Source organism: Saccostrea echinata, unplaced genomic scaffold (assembly GCF_033153115.1).
Source record: "Saccostrea echinata isolate AGI-Se365-2 ecotype Australia unplaced genomic scaffold, CSIRO_AGI_Sech_v1 ptg000086l, whole genome shotgun sequence".
In the NCBI taxonomy this organism is placed as follows: domain Eukaryota; kingdom Metazoa; phylum Mollusca; class Bivalvia; order Ostreida; family Ostreidae; genus Saccostrea; species Saccostrea echinata.
In genome coordinates, this window is record NW_026889835.1 from 1,701,317 (window position 1) to 1,720,787 (window position 19,471).

Below are 19,471 nucleotides of genomic sequence, written 5' to 3' on the forward strand. Positions count from 1 at the left end.
GTATCGGGGCTGGTGTGGTCACAGCGGTTACAGCCGCCGCGGCTACCTACTATCTGTCCACTCGACCAGAACCAAACATTGTCCCACCAATTGACCTTGATGACCAGGCAGTAGTGTTAGAGGCTTGTATTTTTTACACTACATAGTTTCTGTATGATGCTGATACATCATCCATTAAATTTTCTCAGTTAAAAAAATAAAATTAGAAAAACATTAAAAAAAAAACAACATTTCATAAATTATTAAAAACTCAGAAGGTTCAACTTATTAATTCATCGTTTATTTTAGGATGGAACAAGGATGTCTAGATTTAATGAAAATGGGGAATTAATGAAGTACCTATATGAAGATGTGAAAACTACATATGATGCTTTTCAAAGAGGTTTAAGATTATCAGGTAATATAAAAGTGAATAAATAGAAATTATAAATTTAACCTAATAGAACCCACATATACCAATAATTAGCCTCTCATCTCTCTCACTTGCATTTCTTTCTCAGGAAAGAATGAATGCCCCTTCTCACACATCTCCTGACTTAAACTAAGGATAAAGGCCATATCAAATTATCATATATATAGAATGCCATTTGTATATGTTTTATAGAAATTCTCCATTTTGTTTTCTTGTGTAGGAGATGGGCCATGTTTAGGCACAAGAACAGGACCAAATTTGGAGTATGTTTGGATAACTTATAAGGAGGTCAGTAGAAATATACTGTTGATTATACTGTTGTTCCAATATTGATTATAATCTAAAATTAGTCAATTGTTGGTGCATTCTAAGCACTTGATTATGAAAATTTCATTTCAATTTCTCTCAGCAAAGCCATGAGTAGTCATATTTATATGGAAGAATCTTCAGATTCATATTGTTCAAATCATAACTCCAGGTGAGTAGGGTGAGGCCACAGTGGGAGATCAAAATTTACATATTAGTGAAGATTCAACTTGTTCTAATAATGGAACAAGATTCTTAGGGATAGTATGGGTCCACAATGTGTGATCAAAGTTTTATTTAGGAATATATATATATGTAAAATCTTTCAAAAATTTTCTTCTCAAGAACAGCAAAGCCATGATCAGTCATATAGCTATGGAAGCATCTTCAAGTAGGTAAGATTCAAGTTAGTTCAAATCAAGGCCACTGTGGCCACATTATTTGATCAAGTTTTACATGGGAATATTTAAGGAAAAATCTGCTGATGGAGAACAGCAGAGCCATAGTGAGTAAGGTTAGCATTGTGGCCCATGGGTCTCGATAGTTTTATTTCTCCATGATTTTGTTGAAAAAGTACAATTTCTTTAGAAGAGGGAATTGTTTTTCAGGTCTTCGCAAAATCTCGAGCATTTGGTTCTGCATTATTGGCTCGTGGTTTAAAACCAAATGATTCATCATTAATTGGAATCTACAGTGTTAACAGGCCAGAGGTAAAAGAAATATGAATGCTACTTTTACCAAATTTAGAATGTTAATGTAACCACAGTTTCTACCAATGATCAGAGAAGAATTCAATATCCAAGTGGATTCTTATTTATCATAGTACAGAGTTTAATTGTCTATAAAGCTTGCATAATAACTAAGGTTAAGGAAATGATATCCTAGCTATTCTTTTCCTATAGTGGGTGTTCACAGAGCAGGCATGTAGCATGTTTTCCATGGTATCTGTGCCTCTGTATGATTCTCTCGGACCTGATGCATGCAAATACATCATCAAGCAAGGTAACTCTAATACTGCCGAATAAAGTACTCTACCAGTTATCCTTTTCTCAAACTTTAAGCATGAGTTTTTTTTCATATCCAATCTGAATCATTTTGTAGGTACTGGTATGTAGATATGGTATACATCATACTACATGTAGATTTTTTTTTGTTCCTGACTGAAAATGGGGAAATTTTCATCAATGTTCTCTAATTGCCTTCATTGTGACTAATGTTATGATTAATATACTTGTTCATTTTTTTTTTTATAAACATATATAACTATTAAGTAGGCACTAATTTGTATTTTCAAATGAGGCAAAAATATTAATTGTAACCATAAGTGAAAATAACACTGGTTAAAAAAAATTCCAGCATGCAGAAAACGATTAACTTTTGATAATTTTGACCAACTGAATTACCCGGTCTTAAAAATGATTATACATTGTAGTTCATTTTGATATATTTACAGTACACATGTATTTTGCTTAAAATGTGAGGAAAGCTACAGCATTCAAAACACAATAACACAGACAGGGGGTCAGAAGGTTAAATTAACTGTATGCATTTTATTTTGATGTCACAAATGATGAAAGCCATGAAATTGCAACCAACTTCATAAGGGAAAATAAAAATACATGCTCACATTGTACATAAGCTGTCGCAGTGGCTCTTCAATTAATTGCAACTTACAGTACCCATACTGATAATACAGGGATTTTGAAATATAAATCACATTTGCAATCAAGGCAAGGAGTCAAAAAATGTAAATTATAAGCAATGAATCATAATTTTTGAAAGATATAGCCTCCTAACTGCAATGTTGTGTGCAATCAAATTTTCATAATGCGCTTATGCGTTATGAGACTATATCTTTCAAAAAATGATTCATTACTTAATAAGTATAGTCTTGGAGCTTTGTTTGGCAAACAGTTCATTTTGAAAATTATTCTTAGAGCACTGTTTGGTAAACATGTTTTATTGTTCAGTAATGCATGTAATGTCCATATTAACATATACACAATTATCTGCAGTTAACATAATACATATCTTAGAATACTGAGCATGTCTAGAATTATCTTAAACTTATTTACAATGTACATTTCAAAAATTCAATTCCCAAGGTGGTAAATATTTTTCCTTGTTCCTTGTAGGTGATATTGCTTATGTTGTTTGTGACACTGCACAGAAGACCAAAAACTTGTTGGCCAAAGCAGACCAGTGCCCCTCCCTGAAATGCATAATCATGATGGAGTCACCCTCAGAGGAACTCAAGTCTGAGGCAGCCAAGCATAAAATTGAACTCACTCAGTACAAGGACTTCTTGGTTAGAAAAATTCAATTAAAATATTCCTACTTTATTTTTTTTCATTGTTTTATTAGGGAGGTCAATTTCACTAGGATAGTCTAGTCAAATAATCGGGGGCATTAGTCAAGCAATAGTGGAGTGACTGGAATCCTCATAATAATAATTTTTCTCATGTTAGTTTTACTTTGTGTCCTTTTCAGACTGCTTGTACACTCAAACTTTATATCAAGCTACCATCATATACAAAGTATATTTATTTTACTACATGGTTCTCAATATTATTTTTTAGCATAGATGCATTTTACATGTATCAACTTGTAAATACAATTTATCAAAAACTAATACGATATGTATAGGGGCAAGTAAGAATTAAATATAAATATTAGCTAATTCAAATTTACAGTAAAAATGCTATTTTTTCCATGTATTTCAACAGAAAAGGGTAAAAGAAGATCCACAAACTATACTATATTTACAGCAATATTGCAATAAAACAATATGCAAATTGGATCAAAAAATTCAGATGATATCATAAATTATAATCAACATTATGTTCAGTATATCTATATGTTTTCTTGTGAGATTTTTTTTTACAAGGTAAAACCACAAGCTACCTGAAGCAGATCAAATTAATGATGCAGATTTTTTAAAATTGATTTTTTAGTATTACCTGCAGGGAGTGGCAATGCAAGAGAACATATCTCTTTTAGTGTACAAAGCGATTGAATAGGCAAAACTATGGTATATATTTGATATATTTATACTTGAAATTAAGGAGTTATCAAAATCTGAATATTTATAATGTTTTACAGGAACTTGGTGAGAAAAATCTTCAAGAACCAAAGGTAAGATTATTAAATGGAAAATATCGCAAAATTACCGTACATATAGTAAACAAAAGAAATGTCCAACATCTTGCTTTAAGTGCCTGAATAAACTAGCACCAATTCCATTCTTATCTTATTGAAATATATGTTCACACTATTTTTATGCAAAAAAAAAAAAAAAAATTAAATTCCTCAAAGTTATGGTTAAACAATTTTACTAAACTTACCATGAAAATGTATTATCTTCAGCATTTACATGTACATGTACTTTCATTTGTGAAATGATTGATGTACAGTTGAACTTTGGTATCTCGAACACAGATATCTCGAATACCATGGATATGTCGAAGTCATTTTGAAGTCCCAACTGCTTATTCCCTAAGTATTTTTCCCTGGATATCTCGAATCCTTGGTTATCTCAAAGTATTTTCTCGGCCCCTTCAAGTTCGAGATAACGAGGTTTGACGGTATTATAATTTGTTAGAAAAAAATGAATTTTATACAAAGAAAAAATAATTGGTTTGTTTTATAGCCTCCAAAAGGATCAGATATGGCTACAATTTGTTACACTAGTGGAACAACAGGTATGTACAGTAAACTGCATGTACAATGTATATCCAACAAGCTAATTCTGTACTTTACAAAGTTGTACTTCTGATGCATATCAAAGGAAAATTATAACCTAGAAAAAAATATTTTTGAATTTTAATGAGGAATTGTAAATGAAAACACTCATGACATATGTAAATAGGAACTGAATTAATTACAGGTGATCCCAAAGGTGTGATGTTGACCCATGCCAATCTCATATGTAACATGTCAGCTGTTGCTTTTATGGCTTTGGTAAGTGCATATTGGATCAAATAGGGAATAACATCTAAGTTTGATTTGCAGTTAGAGCCCTAATTCTTATTTGACAGTAATCTACAGCTGTAACTGAAAATCTTTATCTTGCCTTTTGAACCACAATTACATGCATCTCATATTTCCAATATTTTTCAGAAAGCTGTTTCAATAGACAACAATGATGTTCATATTTCATATCTTCCCCTTGCCCATATGTTTGAAAGAGGAATGGAGGCATGTATTAATTCTACATTAATGTGGTTCCAAAGAGTACAAACTTAATTGTTAAAAGGGATTAATTTTACATTTAAAGGGTACATGTTACATTGTTTGAATTCCTTCTGTTGTTGTCTAACACTTGTTTCTTCTTTTTTTTTTTAGCTCACCTGAGCTATGAGCTCAAGTGAGCTTTTCTCTTCATCTGTTGTCTAGCATCTATCTGTCATTGAATCAGTCTAACTTTCCACATTATAACTTCTTTACAAGAACTACTTGGCCAAATTTTACTTCTCAAGAACAGCAGGGTCTTGAATAGTCATATTAATATGCAAGTAACATCAGGTAGTGCAGATTCAAGTTTCTTCAAATCATGGCCCCTGAGTGGGGCCATAACAAGAGTTAGAAGTTTTACATGGGAATATGTAGGGAAAAATCCTTGCAAGAACCACTGGGTCATGATTAGTCAAATTAATCTGCAAGTATATTGTAGATTAAGATTGTTCAAATGATATTCCTTTGAGGAGGGGATGGAGGTTGGGGGGTGAAGTACAGGGCCACATTAATGGATCAAGTTCTACATGGGAATCTACAGGGGAAAAGATTTTAAGAAGTCTTCTCAATAACAATAGGACCATGAAAAGTCATATTGAAATGCAAGTATCAAGTGTGATCAAATCATGGCTCCAGAGCACAGGGTGCAGCCACAATAAGATCAAATTTGTATATAGGTCACAATATTTTATACAGGAATAAATATGATAAAAATCTATTAAAGTCATGGTCTCTCTTGGGTAGGGAATCAAAATTTTACCTAAGAATGTGCAGGAAATTTTAAAAATTCTAGGGAAGCATGGCCTTGCTGAATCATATTACATGTAATACCATAAGTGTTTATTCTATTTTTTTTTTTTAAATCATGGACCTTGGGGTAAAAATGGGACTAAAATTGGGGATCAAATTTTACTTTTTGTTTCATTGGCTTTGGCATAATAAAACCAATATAAAAAGCCTGGTTCATATAACCAAGGGTGTTTTACAGGATGACTATCTCGGCCTATTAAAATGAATATACAATTTCGAGCTCAAATAGCCGAAAATATTTTACCATAGAATATTACCAGAGATTTTGCACAAAATCCTTGTATTCAGTTATTTTTTATTGCGAATATACATGGATGTTGTGCTTTTTAGAAAAGTGCAAACATGTATATGGTTCAATTTTCTCACAAAAAGAGACTTAAAAATTGCATGATTGATATTTTGTAAATATTTAGAAAGTGATGCAATAATGCGATAAAACTTAATAATAAAATTTTCAAATTTGGATCTTTTTTCTTAAGCTATGCTAAAAAAATCATTATCTTCAAAAATTATGCATGATATCTGCATATTGTAACAATTTTGAGAGAAAAAATTAAGAGTATGTTATTGTTTTTCTTACAATAACCATTTATTGAGCAAAAATATGTTACAGCTGTTTTTACAACTTGACATATCGTATGACCAGTTATTTTCTCTTTCGTTGTGATCATTTTTAGATCACAAAGAATTAGAATAATATTATCACCCTTTAGATAAATTTTCTAATTACAACTGGGAGAATTGCAGAAATATGAGAACGCAAATTAAAAATACATGTTACAGTGTTTTAGAATATTTTCACAAATGTGATACGTAGGATAAAAAACTTGTTAGGTATGCATACTGAATCATAATCTAAGCAACAGTTGACATTGGATTACTACATAAGAATACGTTCCAGCTGTTTTCATTACTTCACATATCTAGTAGCATACTTAAATAAACTCTATTGACTCTAGAAAAACTATGCCATAATAATGGTGTAAAAGTATAGAAAGTTTATAAAGAATATATAGTAAAATGAAAAAAATATTATTGGTATTCATTTTAAGCTGTGGCTATTAAGGACAGACGATACGTTCCTCAATAATATATAATTTTTTCTAAGATTTCGTCTTTGAAGTATTGCTACTTTAATATGTTTACTCGCAAAAAATTGAGGTACCTTACCAGGCATTTGTGCAAGATACAGGAGGATGTTGTTTCCTATGAAATCCCTTTGGAACAAACTTAATTAGTCAATAACACATTTTTAAGTGTTTCAATTTTTTAAAGACAATTAGAAACCAGTTTAGAAATCAGAAGGTAATTAAAATTTTGAATATTTTCCACACAATACAAAGATATACAAAACAGATATTTGAGGAACGTATCGTCTGACCTTAAAAAGAGTATTTTTTGGTTTATTACATTATGAACATGTGGCTCTAGAAGTGCCTGGACATTTAAAGGATGTTGCATGTTTATGGGGAAAAAAAATCTTCAAAATATTTTCTTTAGAACAGCAAGGCCATTTTAGTCAAATTGATATTAAAGTTTATCCCAGTGTAGAGTGATTCAAGTTTGATAAAGCCTCTAGGCCAGGGCTCTAATTGGCGACTAATTTAGTTGCCATGGCACCTATAAATTATGATTGGCACCTAAAATTTTTCTCTTAGTCGCCAAATTGGCGACCATTTTAAATTGACTTGGTGATCGTCAAATTACTGAACTAGAAACACTTTCATTTTTTTTTTTTTTTTTTATAAAAAGAACAGAAAAGAAGTTTAAAAGTTAGCAATGGACATTTCTCTATATATTGACTAATATCGGTTTTTAAATTAATGCTTAAGAAAAATTTACCTGGTGACTAAAAATTTGCATTGGCGACTAAATTTTTTTGATTAGGAGCCAGTTGGTGCCTAAATTTTAGAGATCAGATAGAGGCCTGCTCTAGGCCTCTTGTATATAAGTACGAATCAGTTGAGCTATAGTCTCAGAGACTTCTGGTTTATAGTTGAATTCTGATTTTGAATTATTATATTTGCCTCTTTTTCAAAACATACACCTGTGCCAGTAGGCAACATTTTTTTAACAATCTTTTCAGATTGTTCTAGTACCGTTACCAGAAGACAGCTTAAGTTGTCTTCATTCACCTTTTGTTAAAATAAGTCTTGAAATCATTATTGTGAAAAATATGTATAATATACATCTTAAATTTTCAGATTATCTGTTTCATGCATGGTTGTAGAGTAGGATTTTTCCGTGGTGATGTGAAACTATTGACAGAAGACATGCAGGCATTGAGACCTACACTCTTTATCACTGTACCACGACTTTTAAATAGAATCTATGACAAGGTAGTCACTTTGGACTGAATTTTTAGGTTCGACTCAGAAAACATGTAAAAGCATTTAGTTTAAGTTTTCAATTACATAGAAAGAGTGCTTAAACATAAGCATTTTAGTCAAAACTTTTCAATCCTGCAATATCAGTTGTCTACCTTTTTCAGATTTTAAACAATGTACAAGGCAGTGCAATCAAGTCAAAGCTGTTGGAATGGGCAGTGGCATCAAAATCTTGTGAGGTTGAAAGGTCAGTCTATGTGATTTGTCTGTTTGTATAATAATTCTTTGATGCATACAGTATGAAAATACCCGGTAAGCATATAGATAGATATCATTTAGACCTGATTAAGCAACCTCAGATATAAGAAATATTTCATGGAGTACAGCGCAAGGTTTCTGAAGTATTATACCATTATTGCTGTTTTGGAGGTCAATAAGATGATTAAGACACCTGAGGAGTACAATATTATACTTCCAAGGTGGCTAACTCATCATATAGAGTAAAAAAAGCAGCAATAATCTTTTTTTTTTTTTAGGTCACCTGAGTCACTCAGGTGACCTATTGCTATCCGTTTTCGTCCGTCGTCGTCCGTCGTGCATTGTGCGTCGTGTGTTAACATTTGAACATTTTCAGCTTCTTCTCTAAAACCGCTGAACCAATTTCAGCCAATTTTGGCATATGGCATCTATGTGTGAAGGGGAACAAAATTTGTGAATTTCATGGTCCCTGCCCCCCTGGGGCCTGAGGGGTGGGGCTAAAACCACCAAAATTAATGCAATTTTTAAAAATCTTCTTCTTTACTCCTGGACAACAAGGGGTCAAACTGTTGGCATGATTGTAATAAGCATTGAGCCCTCTACCAAAATTGTGAAATTCATGGCCCCAGGATCAAGGGTTCTGGTGCTAGGGCGGGGCTATATAGATCATATAGTGAAAGTGCATTATTTCTTTGAAAATCTTCTTCTCTACTCCTGGGTATTATTGAAACAAATTGAATACATAGTTATGATAAGCAAGGGTGACTGTACCAAAATTGTGAAATTCATGGCCCCAGGGTCAAGGGTTCTGGTGCTAGGGCGGGGCTATATAGATCATATTGTGAAAGTGCATTATTTCTTTGAAAATCTTCTTCTCTACTCCTGGGTATTATTGAAACATATTGAATACATAGTTATGATAAGCAAGGGTGAGTCTACCAAAATTGTGAAATTCATGGCCCCAGGGTCAAGGGTTCTGGTGAAAAGGTGGGGGGGGGGCTCTATTGATTATATGGTGAGAAAGCAAAATTTCTTTGAAAATCTTCTTCTCTACTTCTGGTTATTATTCAAACAAATTGAATACATAGTTATGATTAGCAAGAGTGACTGTACCAAAATTGTGAAATTCATTGCCCCAGGGTAAGGGGTTCTGGTGCTAGGGCAGGGCTATATAGATCATATTGTGAAAGTGCATTATTTCTTTGAAAATCCTCTTCTCTGCCCCTGGTTATTATTTAAACAAATTAAATACATAGTTATGATATGCAAGGATGCCTCTTCCAAAATTGTGAATTTCATGGCCCCAGGATCAAGGGTTCTGGTGAAAAGGGGGGGGGGGCTCTATTGATTATATGGTGAGAAAGCAAAATTTCTTTGAAAATCTTCTTCTCAACTCCTGGGTATTAATTAAACAAGTTAAATACATAGCTATGATAGGCTGACTCTACCAAATTTGTGAAATTCATGGCCCCAGGGTCAAGAGTTCTGGTGAAAAGGGGGGGGGGGGCTCTATTGATTATATAGTGAAAAAGCAAAATTTCTTTGAAAATCTTCTTCTCTACTCCTGGTTATTATTTAAACAAATTGAATACATTGTTATGATAGGATGCCTCTTCCAAAATTGTTAAATTCATGGCCCCAGGGACAGGGGTTCTGGTGCTAGGGTGGGGCTATATAGATCCTATAGTGAAGGTGAATTATTTCTTTGAGAATCTTCTTCTCTGCCCCTGGGTATTATTTAAATAAACTAAATACATTGTTATGATATGCAAGGATGCCTCTTCCAAAATTGTGAATTTCAGGCTCCCAGGATCAAGGGTTCTGGGGAAAAGGGGGGGGGGCTCTATTGATTATATAGCGAAAAAGCAAAATTTCTTTGAAAATATTCTGGTTAAAAAGCAAAGAAGCTAAGTGTATAGTTATGATGAGCAAGAGTGCTTCTTCCAGAGTAGTGAATTTCATGACCCCCTGGGTCAGATGTGCTGGTGTAAGGGTGGGGCTCTTGATAATATAGTGAAAATGCATTAATTCTATTAAATAATCCTGTCTGCTCTTAGTGTTAAGCAGACAAACAAAGTGATTACTTATGATGAGCAAACTTCTGGTCCCAGGGTGAAAGGCTCTGGTGTTTCTCAGTGGGGAGAAGGGGGGGGGGTGCTCTATTGATAATATAGTGAATCTGTAGTAAAAATGCATTATTTCTTTAAAAATCTTCTCGGCACCTGGGCATATCAGAGGCAAAAAGAGTAAAAGTTTTAATAAGGAAGGGTATTCTTACCAGATTTTTGAACATCTGGACCATTTGTTCAAGTGTTCTGGTCCTGTCCAGGGCTCTATTAATTTGTATTCTACTGAGAGGAGTTATTCCCCTTTGCCATTTACTTTTGATAATTAATCACTGTAAATAATGTACTTGAAAGGTTAATAGAATAGGAGAATTATGCAAGAATTGTTATTGTATAATACAAAAAGTACTCTCTTAGTTTTAATGATCAGGTAGACATGTAAGTAGTAGATAAATAAAAATCAGACAAAAATAACTTGTCTTATGAAATGTTCATCAAAGACCAAGAGAGGCCAATGTAAGAGATTTCAACAAGGAATGAAGCACTGATAGTTTTTTAATATACTTATGGTGAGAGTGATAAATGGGGAAGAGATTAGAACCTAATTTATGAACTGTTAATGAATACTAGACTAATTATTTTGTTGATCCTGATCACCCTATTTTTCTTGCTTTTGGGCAACAAAGGTTCACCTTTTAGTTCATTTTATACTCTATGGATTCTCTAAATTGTTGTATGATACTCAGGTGACCGTTAAGGCCCTTGGGCCTCTTGTTTTCATAAGATTCAATAATTAAATGATACAAACTCATTAAGCTCTTGCTTGTTTCCATTTGCTGAAGTCCTAGCCAAACATAACAAGAGAAATAGGGATAAAATATACATAACCAGTATTGATTTTGAATTTTTGAATCTATTTTAGGTGCAATATAGGAAAAATAAGTGCAGGTTTAAGGGACTGCTTTAAAGAAGGGGGGGGGGGGGGGGGGGGGGGCAGGTATTATAAGGAAAAAAGACAACATACCTGAAAAAATCTTCAACTGATCCCTCAAACAGAGGAGAATTCTCTCAACTCCAGTTTTTTTTTAACTCCATTTTTTTAGGGGAATGTTAAGGTCCATGAAAGGGGGGTCAGCCTTTCAATAAACATTTATACTTAATTTAAAGTAAAAATTTACAATCAAAAAAGTATTGGAAGGGGGGGGGCAAGCCCTCCACAGCCCCACCTCACTCCTACCCCTCGATCACCCCAGATTCTATGTGCCTGAATGTAATGGTCACCTAAGTAGAAGTCAGGTGAAAGTGAAATAACTTTCCAGAACTTTTTGTATCAATTTGGAATTTCCCAATCTTTTTTTAGTTCAATGTAGAAAAAAATAAATCCTTATATTCACCTGAAAGGTCTCGTGCAGGTGAACCTAATAACATAGTATTTTTTCTACAATATTGGATCTCAGCCAATCAGGGAGATATGATTAATTCAATCATATAATAAAATGGTTTATTTAAATGTGCATTTATATTACCTTGTACATGTGTAAGAAATCAACTTGTTCTAAAATGTTTATGAAACTTACTGTATATTTAATGGCAGTTGATGAAAAAAACTATGATTTATTCTTTTTCTGACAGTGGTATTGTGAGGAAAAATAGTATCTGGGATAAGCTGGTGTTTGGGAAAGTACAGACATTATTGGGAGGTAGAGTGAAGATCGTCATCACAGGTTCTGCTCCACTAGAGGCCAAAGTTTTCAAATTCATCAGAGCAGCATTTGGTTGTGTGGTTAGTTCTCTTTCAGTCATCTCACTCTCTGTGGACTGTATCATTTCATCATTGTAATATATCCATATATATATAATTTTTATTCAGGTAATGGAGGGATATGGACAGACAGAAGCAACAGCTGGAATCACATTCAGTATACCAGGGGACCCATCAACGGGTTAGTTGATTAAATGGAGAAACTAGTACTTCTTGTCTTCTAATTTTGAATACCAAGCTAACTTTACATATTGTACGTTAAAAGGGGATTTATTGGGTTCTTTTTCATAATGCTTAATGATCTATATTCAAATTGTTTTGATTTTTTTTTTCACTAATTGTTTATCCGACTTCACCATTCCTTAATATATGTGTATTGTAGGCCATGTTGGTTGCCCTCTTCCTTGTGCCAAAGTAAAACTGGTTGATGTGCCAGAAATGGATTATTATTCAAAGGATAATAAAGGAGAGGTAACCTGATTCTAATCATTTATTTGTTATATTAATGCATTGCTAATATTCCAAATCTTGGGTGTTTAAAATTGAAATGATACATTTACATGGAACACACAGATGAAACTCGGATATTATTATTAACTCCTTTCATTTTGATTAGTGTCAAATCATTTATGCAGGTTTTTGTACACTATGAAGTATAATGAACATTTTCTATTCATTTCAACTAGATTTGCAGTTACAGTCCCAGTACCTTCATTGGATATTTCAAGAATGAAGAGAAGACAAAGGAAACTATAGATGATGATGGCTGGCTTCACACTGGAGATATTGGACAGTGGTTACCAGTAAATATGAAGAGTTTTATACAGATACTCTAAGTCTCTTTTCAGATTTACATTTTAATGTCTCTAGGAAGCTTGAAATTGCATTTATACAACCGTAACAGTGTAACAGTTAGGTTATTATTGTTAGTAAAATTAAAAATAAACAAAATTGTTAATTTCTTTCCTGAAATGGCAATCATAATAATTTACTTTTTTTTCAGAATGGAACACTGAAAATCATTGATAGAAAGAAGAACATATTTAAACTTTCACAGGTAAATTTGTTTCCTAGATTTTTTCGGATATAGGAATCACCTAGGGATAGTGCTAAAATAGGCTATGCCTGCTGCCTAATCCCATTCACTTTATGTGAATGAAATTATGTATAAATATAGGAATCACCGTATCTGTCTTAAATAAAGGGCAGTAATTAAGTAAATAAAAATAACATACATCCATTAAATTTAACTTGATGAGCAACTTAAAATATATTCAGAAGTTTGATGAGATGTATCATTGTAATTGATAATATGGAATTTCAAAAGTTAAAAACATAAAATCCTACAACTATATGATATGGAATGTTTTGTCTGGTTATAGATATTTGATTAAGCATATCCAGTTGAGCTACTTATCTCCTAAACAGAGCTGTGGTTTGTTCATGCATTTCCAAGATATGTATTACAAGATACGCATGTATAAGGAAAACTTAATCAACAGAATTTTCATGTTGTTGGCAATTGTAGGGAGAATACATTGCTACAGAGAAGATAGAAAATTGTTATACCAGAAGTAGATTTGTTGCTCAGGCATTTGTAGATGGAAACAGTCTAAAGGTTAGATTCTTAACTATAAACATTTACTTATCAATTTTCCAGTATATGACACAGATTAATGGTAAAGTTTAGTATTCATGAGAACCAAAACAGAACAAACTTAAATGTTTAATGAAAGGCACATGATAATCAGATGGGTTTGATTCTTGGCTTCATACAGAACAATGTGGTGGGGATAATTGTTCCAGACCCAGAGGTCATGCCAGGATGGGCCAAAGAACAGGGAATCTCACCAGACATGGTAGAACTGTGTAAAAATAAGGTACACTGCATCCCACATTCATTAGTTATACATGTGTACAATGTTTCAAAGAGGTAAATGTTTTTGATAACTTTATTTTCAATTTTAGACCAGTATGGTATGCACTGGTACAATATTGCCCTTTCCTCTGTGACAAAAAGTACTCTAAAGTCATTTATATAAATAAGAAAAATGAAACTTGGCACAAATATAAGTAAAATATCAATTCTTATTGTCAGTATTTCAATAAAAGTCTGAGAGAACAGGGAATAAATAAAAAATACATTTCTTTTTGAAGAGAGAATAACATTTTCATTATTTTAATATGTACTGGTACATATATGTATATCAAGAGTTCCAGTCCTGTTGCGATTTCAAAAAAATATTAAGAAATTTTTATGTATTTTTATATATTTTTATTGTAGAAAGTCAAAGAAATGATTTTTAAGGACATAATAAGAGTGGGAAAGGAAGCTGGACTGAAGTCATTTGAACAGGTAATATTGATAAGCATGCATTTAATATACCAATGTCAAATGTTACTGGTATTTAACTGGTACATAAAATATATAATATAATAAAGTATAATATCCAAAGTATCAAGCATTAATTAAATAGATCTGATATTTACACTGTACAATCAGTTTTGTTTTACTCTATCTTATCCTCTCCTATACCAGTGTACAGATTTTTCTAATCGGAGAGAGTCTGTTGTCTCTGTATTATATTTGTCAGTTGTGTCTTTTGTAAACTTTTCACATTTTCTACTTCCTCCCCAGAACCACTTGACCAATTTAAACCAAACTTGGCACAAAGTTTCCTTGGATGAAGATGGTTCAAATTTATTCAGATGTAGAAACATACCTCTTTTCAAGGGTAGCTAATTAAGAAACAGCAAAAGTAGGACTGGCTCATCATAAAATCTCAACAGTAACCCGTGAGCCAGGAAAAAGAAAACTACACAGGAGCTTTTTTATGTAGGGAAGATTTTAATTTGATCAAACCATGGTTTTCAAGGCAATTGGGGTCAAATTTATTACATTGAAAATTCTTTTTTAAATTTTGTTCTTAAGAAAAAAAGGAGATATAAAATGTAATGTAGATTTGAGCTTGTTCTAGTCATGATCCCATGGGCTTAGGGCTAAAAAGGTTAAGATTTTCATAGAAGTGTGTAGAATCCCAAAACATGTCTGCAGCAGTCATTGATACCTTTATGCCATTATGGCTTTTGACTTTGAACAAGACCCATAGGAAGTGGTCTCATTGCAGATATATTTATTTCACAGAGGTGAAGTGAGAGATATCAGTGAGACTTTAGTGTGCATTGTGAGCCAGCCTCTTGTTGAATTTTCTTTTGTAGGTTGCAAACATTCATCTTTTTCCCGAACTGTTCTCCCTTGAGAACAACTTGCTGACACCCACATTTAAAAACAAAAGACCAATTCTAAGGAAGAAATTTCAGCCTGTGATAGATGAACTGTATGCTGAATTTGAAAGATGAATTTTTAATAAACTTTGTGAAGGATGAAATGTTGATACTGTTTATTTTCAAAAGAAAGCCTTTATGAAGATAATTTAAACTAGTATTTACTTAATCTATCAATTGTGTATTAGTCTGTTTATATAAATGTTTAGATAGGACAGCTATGTTCTAATCAAAAACCCTACATATTTTTAGGGACAATAACTACAGTAATAATATTCAAAGTATAGTGGCAAAATGTATGAACAATTTTTAATTGCACAATATAAGGATTGTACAAATTTTAGTAACATATACATGTATATTTATGTATAGTTATATCCCAGATGATTTATGTATACATGTACATTGTACCTGTATTATTTTTATTCAAATTTATTAGTTTTTTTTTACATTCTTTAAAAGAGGACGGTTACTATTAAAAGATTCATATATGACTTTTTACAATAAGTACTAGGTACATTTTATACATCAATTTTTGCTGTATCACTTTTAGATGCTAATATTGACCCTTTTTTGGAAGTGAAATTTAGGGGAAAAAACCTATATACTCCCAAATCTTCCATTACAGGGGAATTACACATTTTAGCAAATATTTCATTTGTTTGTTACCCATGAGTTTTGGAGATTGGTGTGTATTTTGACTCCCGGTATTTCTTTTTTTTAAACCATGACAAAAAATGCATACTCTTGTTTGATTTCAGGAATAAAAACTTGTAACTGAATCAAATGGTAGGAGTGATTAATTGTAAAAATAAGAGCAACAAGCCAGGACTCAGCTTGTCTCATGTCATTTAACTATTTGAGAAGGATTATATTTACTCCCTAGAAGGATGAGGTGAATATTGTTCCTAACGTATAGATATTGTTCCTGGAAAATAACTAATGAATTATATTGAATAAACACCAGTCAATATGGGACCATGTGTTTATATTATGCAAGAGGCCCAAGGACGTTGACAGTCACCTGAGTATAACACAACCCTGTAACTGTTCCATAAAGTAGCAATTTAATAATTATATAATCAAGCAAAATAAACTGAAAGATGAAGATATGTTGCTCAAAAACAAAATAGGGCAATCAATGATCTACAAAAGTCTAATCTTTTTTATAATTTTTAAAAAGTACCAGTATTTACATGAGATGATTTTTTTTTTGGGGGGGGGATGACCTCTAGATTACTGTCAAATGGTCATGAAACATGGATAATGAAGATATGTAAGTACAGAATGAAAACCTCAGCAGCAAGCAAATTAAAAATATTGCATTTCTATGGGTAAAGAAGACAATACATGTGACTGTTACTGACAGCAATGGAAAGGGAGATAAACAAAAAAAAAACAAGGACAACAACTCTGCTGAAAGTAGATCAATTCACTACATGATTAATAGAGCACCACCCTAACACAAGAACCCCTGACCCTGGAGACCCTGGAGCCATGAATTTCACAATTTTGGTTTTATAGCCATTTAAGTTAACATCAGTACTCTGTTTTCATGAGATTCATAAAGGCCAAAAAAAAGGATGCCTAGTTATTTTATGCAAAGAAACCACTCATGCCACTTTCATGTTTATTTCACAGTAGATTCCTGGCCCCAGGATCGATCATGAAGCAGTTTTAATTTTTGGTCAAATATCAATGTTTATAAAATGATTTATTATAAACTGATACTCGAAAATTAAAGGACATGAGCGAACAAGCTGTGCAAAATGCCTATAGCTTCAGATATACCGGTATATAAATAATATTCAGCTTGTGAATTTGGCATTTAGAGTTAAACTCTCATTATTGAAAGTTACGAAATTTATGATAAACAAAACTTTTCTGAGGAAAATTTTCTTGGCAAAAATGACATGTACGATATTCTGTTATTAAAAAATAATGTGGTATTCGTGGGGTTCGAATCCTAGCAATAAAAATCCTGGGTATCATTTTCCTTTGAGACTCAGACTCTTACCACTACGTCACGCAGTTTCTGATGAATAGTGGCATTTACATCATGTTTGTAATATGACCCTTGACTAAATGGACTTCACTTTTTTCTGGGAAAGATGCCAATGTTGTGTCATAAAACTGTATTTTTAAGATAAAGTGGGTCTTTGCTGCATGTTTTTATTAATCAAAAAATGTATATTTTTTTGTAAACTTTCAAGACCCACTCATATCAAAAAATTGTGATATGGTGTGAGAAAATGATCCTTTTAGCCCTCTTAAGTCACCCCGACTAATGTTAATTGTGATTTAAATTCAAGCCACGTGGTGTAGGTTGACCCATTCTAAGGTTATAGGGCAGAACTGGTTTTATAAATGAAATTGGCAGTAAACAGGAAACTGCTATAATCTGTTTCTTTTAACAATTTTTCCTTTAAAAATGTGTTTCCAGAATTTTCTGAAAGATTTTTAAGATTTTAAACAGATATGAGTGGGATTTAAAAAATCACACAATTTACTTAATTAATCTTCGCTTTTTGTGATAATTTACAGCAAAAATTGGAGCTTTAGGGTAATGTCGCGTGTAAAGGACTTAGTGTGAGCTTACAAGTACTGCTAAGCAGTATTGAAAAGCGTCTTTAATTGTTCTACAAAGTCATCGGCGCTTTGTTTGAGTCTCAAAATATTCACTCATCAGTCAAACAGGAAAGTTTATATTTTTTCACTGTTTGGCCTATTAATAAAAAATTGACCAAGTATGTTTTAATTAGACAGTACATCAAGCATTACAATACAATGTATAGTAGGACAGCTTGCAATTAAAGAACTTCACTCGACACTCCAATTTTCCTCGGGATGTTTCACATATATCCACATCAGTCTTTCAATAAAAAAAAATCAGCAAAAGTAACTGTTCTTTGATGAGAACTTCGCTCTAAGTACTGTTATCAGAATATATTCTGTTTATCCTTCCTGCTGCTTATCTGCATCACTCTCAAAATTTACACTCATCAGTCAAACATGAGATTTCTTTCTTTTTCAATCTTTCATATACCCAAACTAGGCGTTGCATAAAATAATAAACAGCAATGAAAAAAATTGTCCAAAAATCCTTCGACATTATTTCTGCATTGTTAATTTAGATTCATATGAAAGAGAAGAATCATATAAGAAAATGTGAATGAAAATATTCCATCCAGCCTGTTTTTCAAAACTTTTTCAAAAATAAAAATATATTAGAAAATATGTTGATTTACACCCTATTTTCAATACCATAATGTAAAACAAAAATGGACTTCATTTTATTGATTGACATTGCATTGTAGTGCAGTGCAATAAAATGAAGTTAAATTTTTATTATGATAAACAGTATAAATTCTCTTGCAAAAAAAAAAAATCCACTCATCAGTCAAAAAGGAGTGTTCATTTCTTTTAGATCTTTTGCGCATACCCAAACTAGTCATTCGATAAAAAAAAACAACAACAAAAAACAGCAACACGTAACTTTGCGAAAGTCCTTCGACTTAATTACTGATTGTTAATTTTGATTCAGATCAAAGAAAACACATATTTAAGAATGTGAGAATAAAAGAAATGCTCTCTAGTCTGTTTCTGAAACCTTTTTTTTTTTTTTCAAAGCATAAAATGAAAAAAAGTGTGTGTATTCAATCAGTTTTTAAATTCAATTAAGAAAAAAAATTGACTAAGTTAATTTTGATTGGACAATTTGGCAGGCATCACAATGTATCACACTGTATTGCAGCAGTGTGCAGTATGGTGCAATTCTACTTGCAAGCGCATACCCAAACTAGTCATTCGATAAAAAAACAGCAACACGTAACTTTGCGAAAGTCCTTCGACTTAATTACTGATTGTAAATTTTGATTCATATCAAAGAAACAAATATTTAAGAATGTGAGAATAAAAGAAATGCTCTCTAGTCTGTATTTGAAACCGTTTTTTTTTTCAAAGCATAAAATGAAAAAAAGTGTATGCATTCAATCAGTTTTTAAATTCAATT

The 19,471-nt window shown here is 32.4% G+C and overlaps 1 protein-coding gene across 1 annotated transcript; it reads left to right on the forward strand.

Moving 5' to 3' along the window:
- The first annotated feature begins 280 nt into the window (after positions 1–280).
- LOC133176994 (long-chain-fatty-acid--CoA ligase 5-like) lies at positions 281–15,805 on the forward strand. The gene is made up of 20 exons (XM_061312067.1): positions 281–397; positions 633–700; positions 1,327–1,428; positions 1,621–1,720; positions 2,854–3,026; positions 3,821–3,853; positions 4,368–4,419; positions 4,605–4,678; positions 4,838–4,915; positions 7,966–8,100; positions 8,253–8,335; positions 12,045–12,195; positions 12,283–12,355; positions 12,557–12,645; positions 12,861–12,977; positions 13,178–13,231; positions 13,703–13,792; positions 13,953–14,054; positions 14,459–14,530; positions 15,394–15,805. The coding sequence occupies exons 1-20, from the start codon at positions 301–303 to the stop codon at positions 15,532–15,534; spliced, it is 1,884 nt and encodes a 627-aa protein (XP_061168051.1). The 5' UTR covers positions 281–300; the 3' UTR covers positions 15,535–15,805.
- Positions 15,806–19,471: the final 3,666 nt, after the last annotated feature.

Excerpts from the sequence above, each read along its gene's own strand:
- LOC133176994 (XM_061312067.1), top strand. The coding sequence starts at position 301 with ATGTCTAGATTTAATGAAAATGGGGAATTAATGAAGTACCTATATGAA. Across the intron at positions 701-1,326 it reads TTTGGATAACTTATAAGGAG|GTCTTCGCAAAATCTCGAGC; the intron begins GTCAGTAGAAAT and ends ATTGTTTTTCAG. Across the intron at positions 3,027-3,820 it reads CTCAGTACAAGGACTTCTTG|GAACTTGGTGAGAAAAATCT; the intron begins GTTAGAAAAATT and ends AATGTTTTACAG.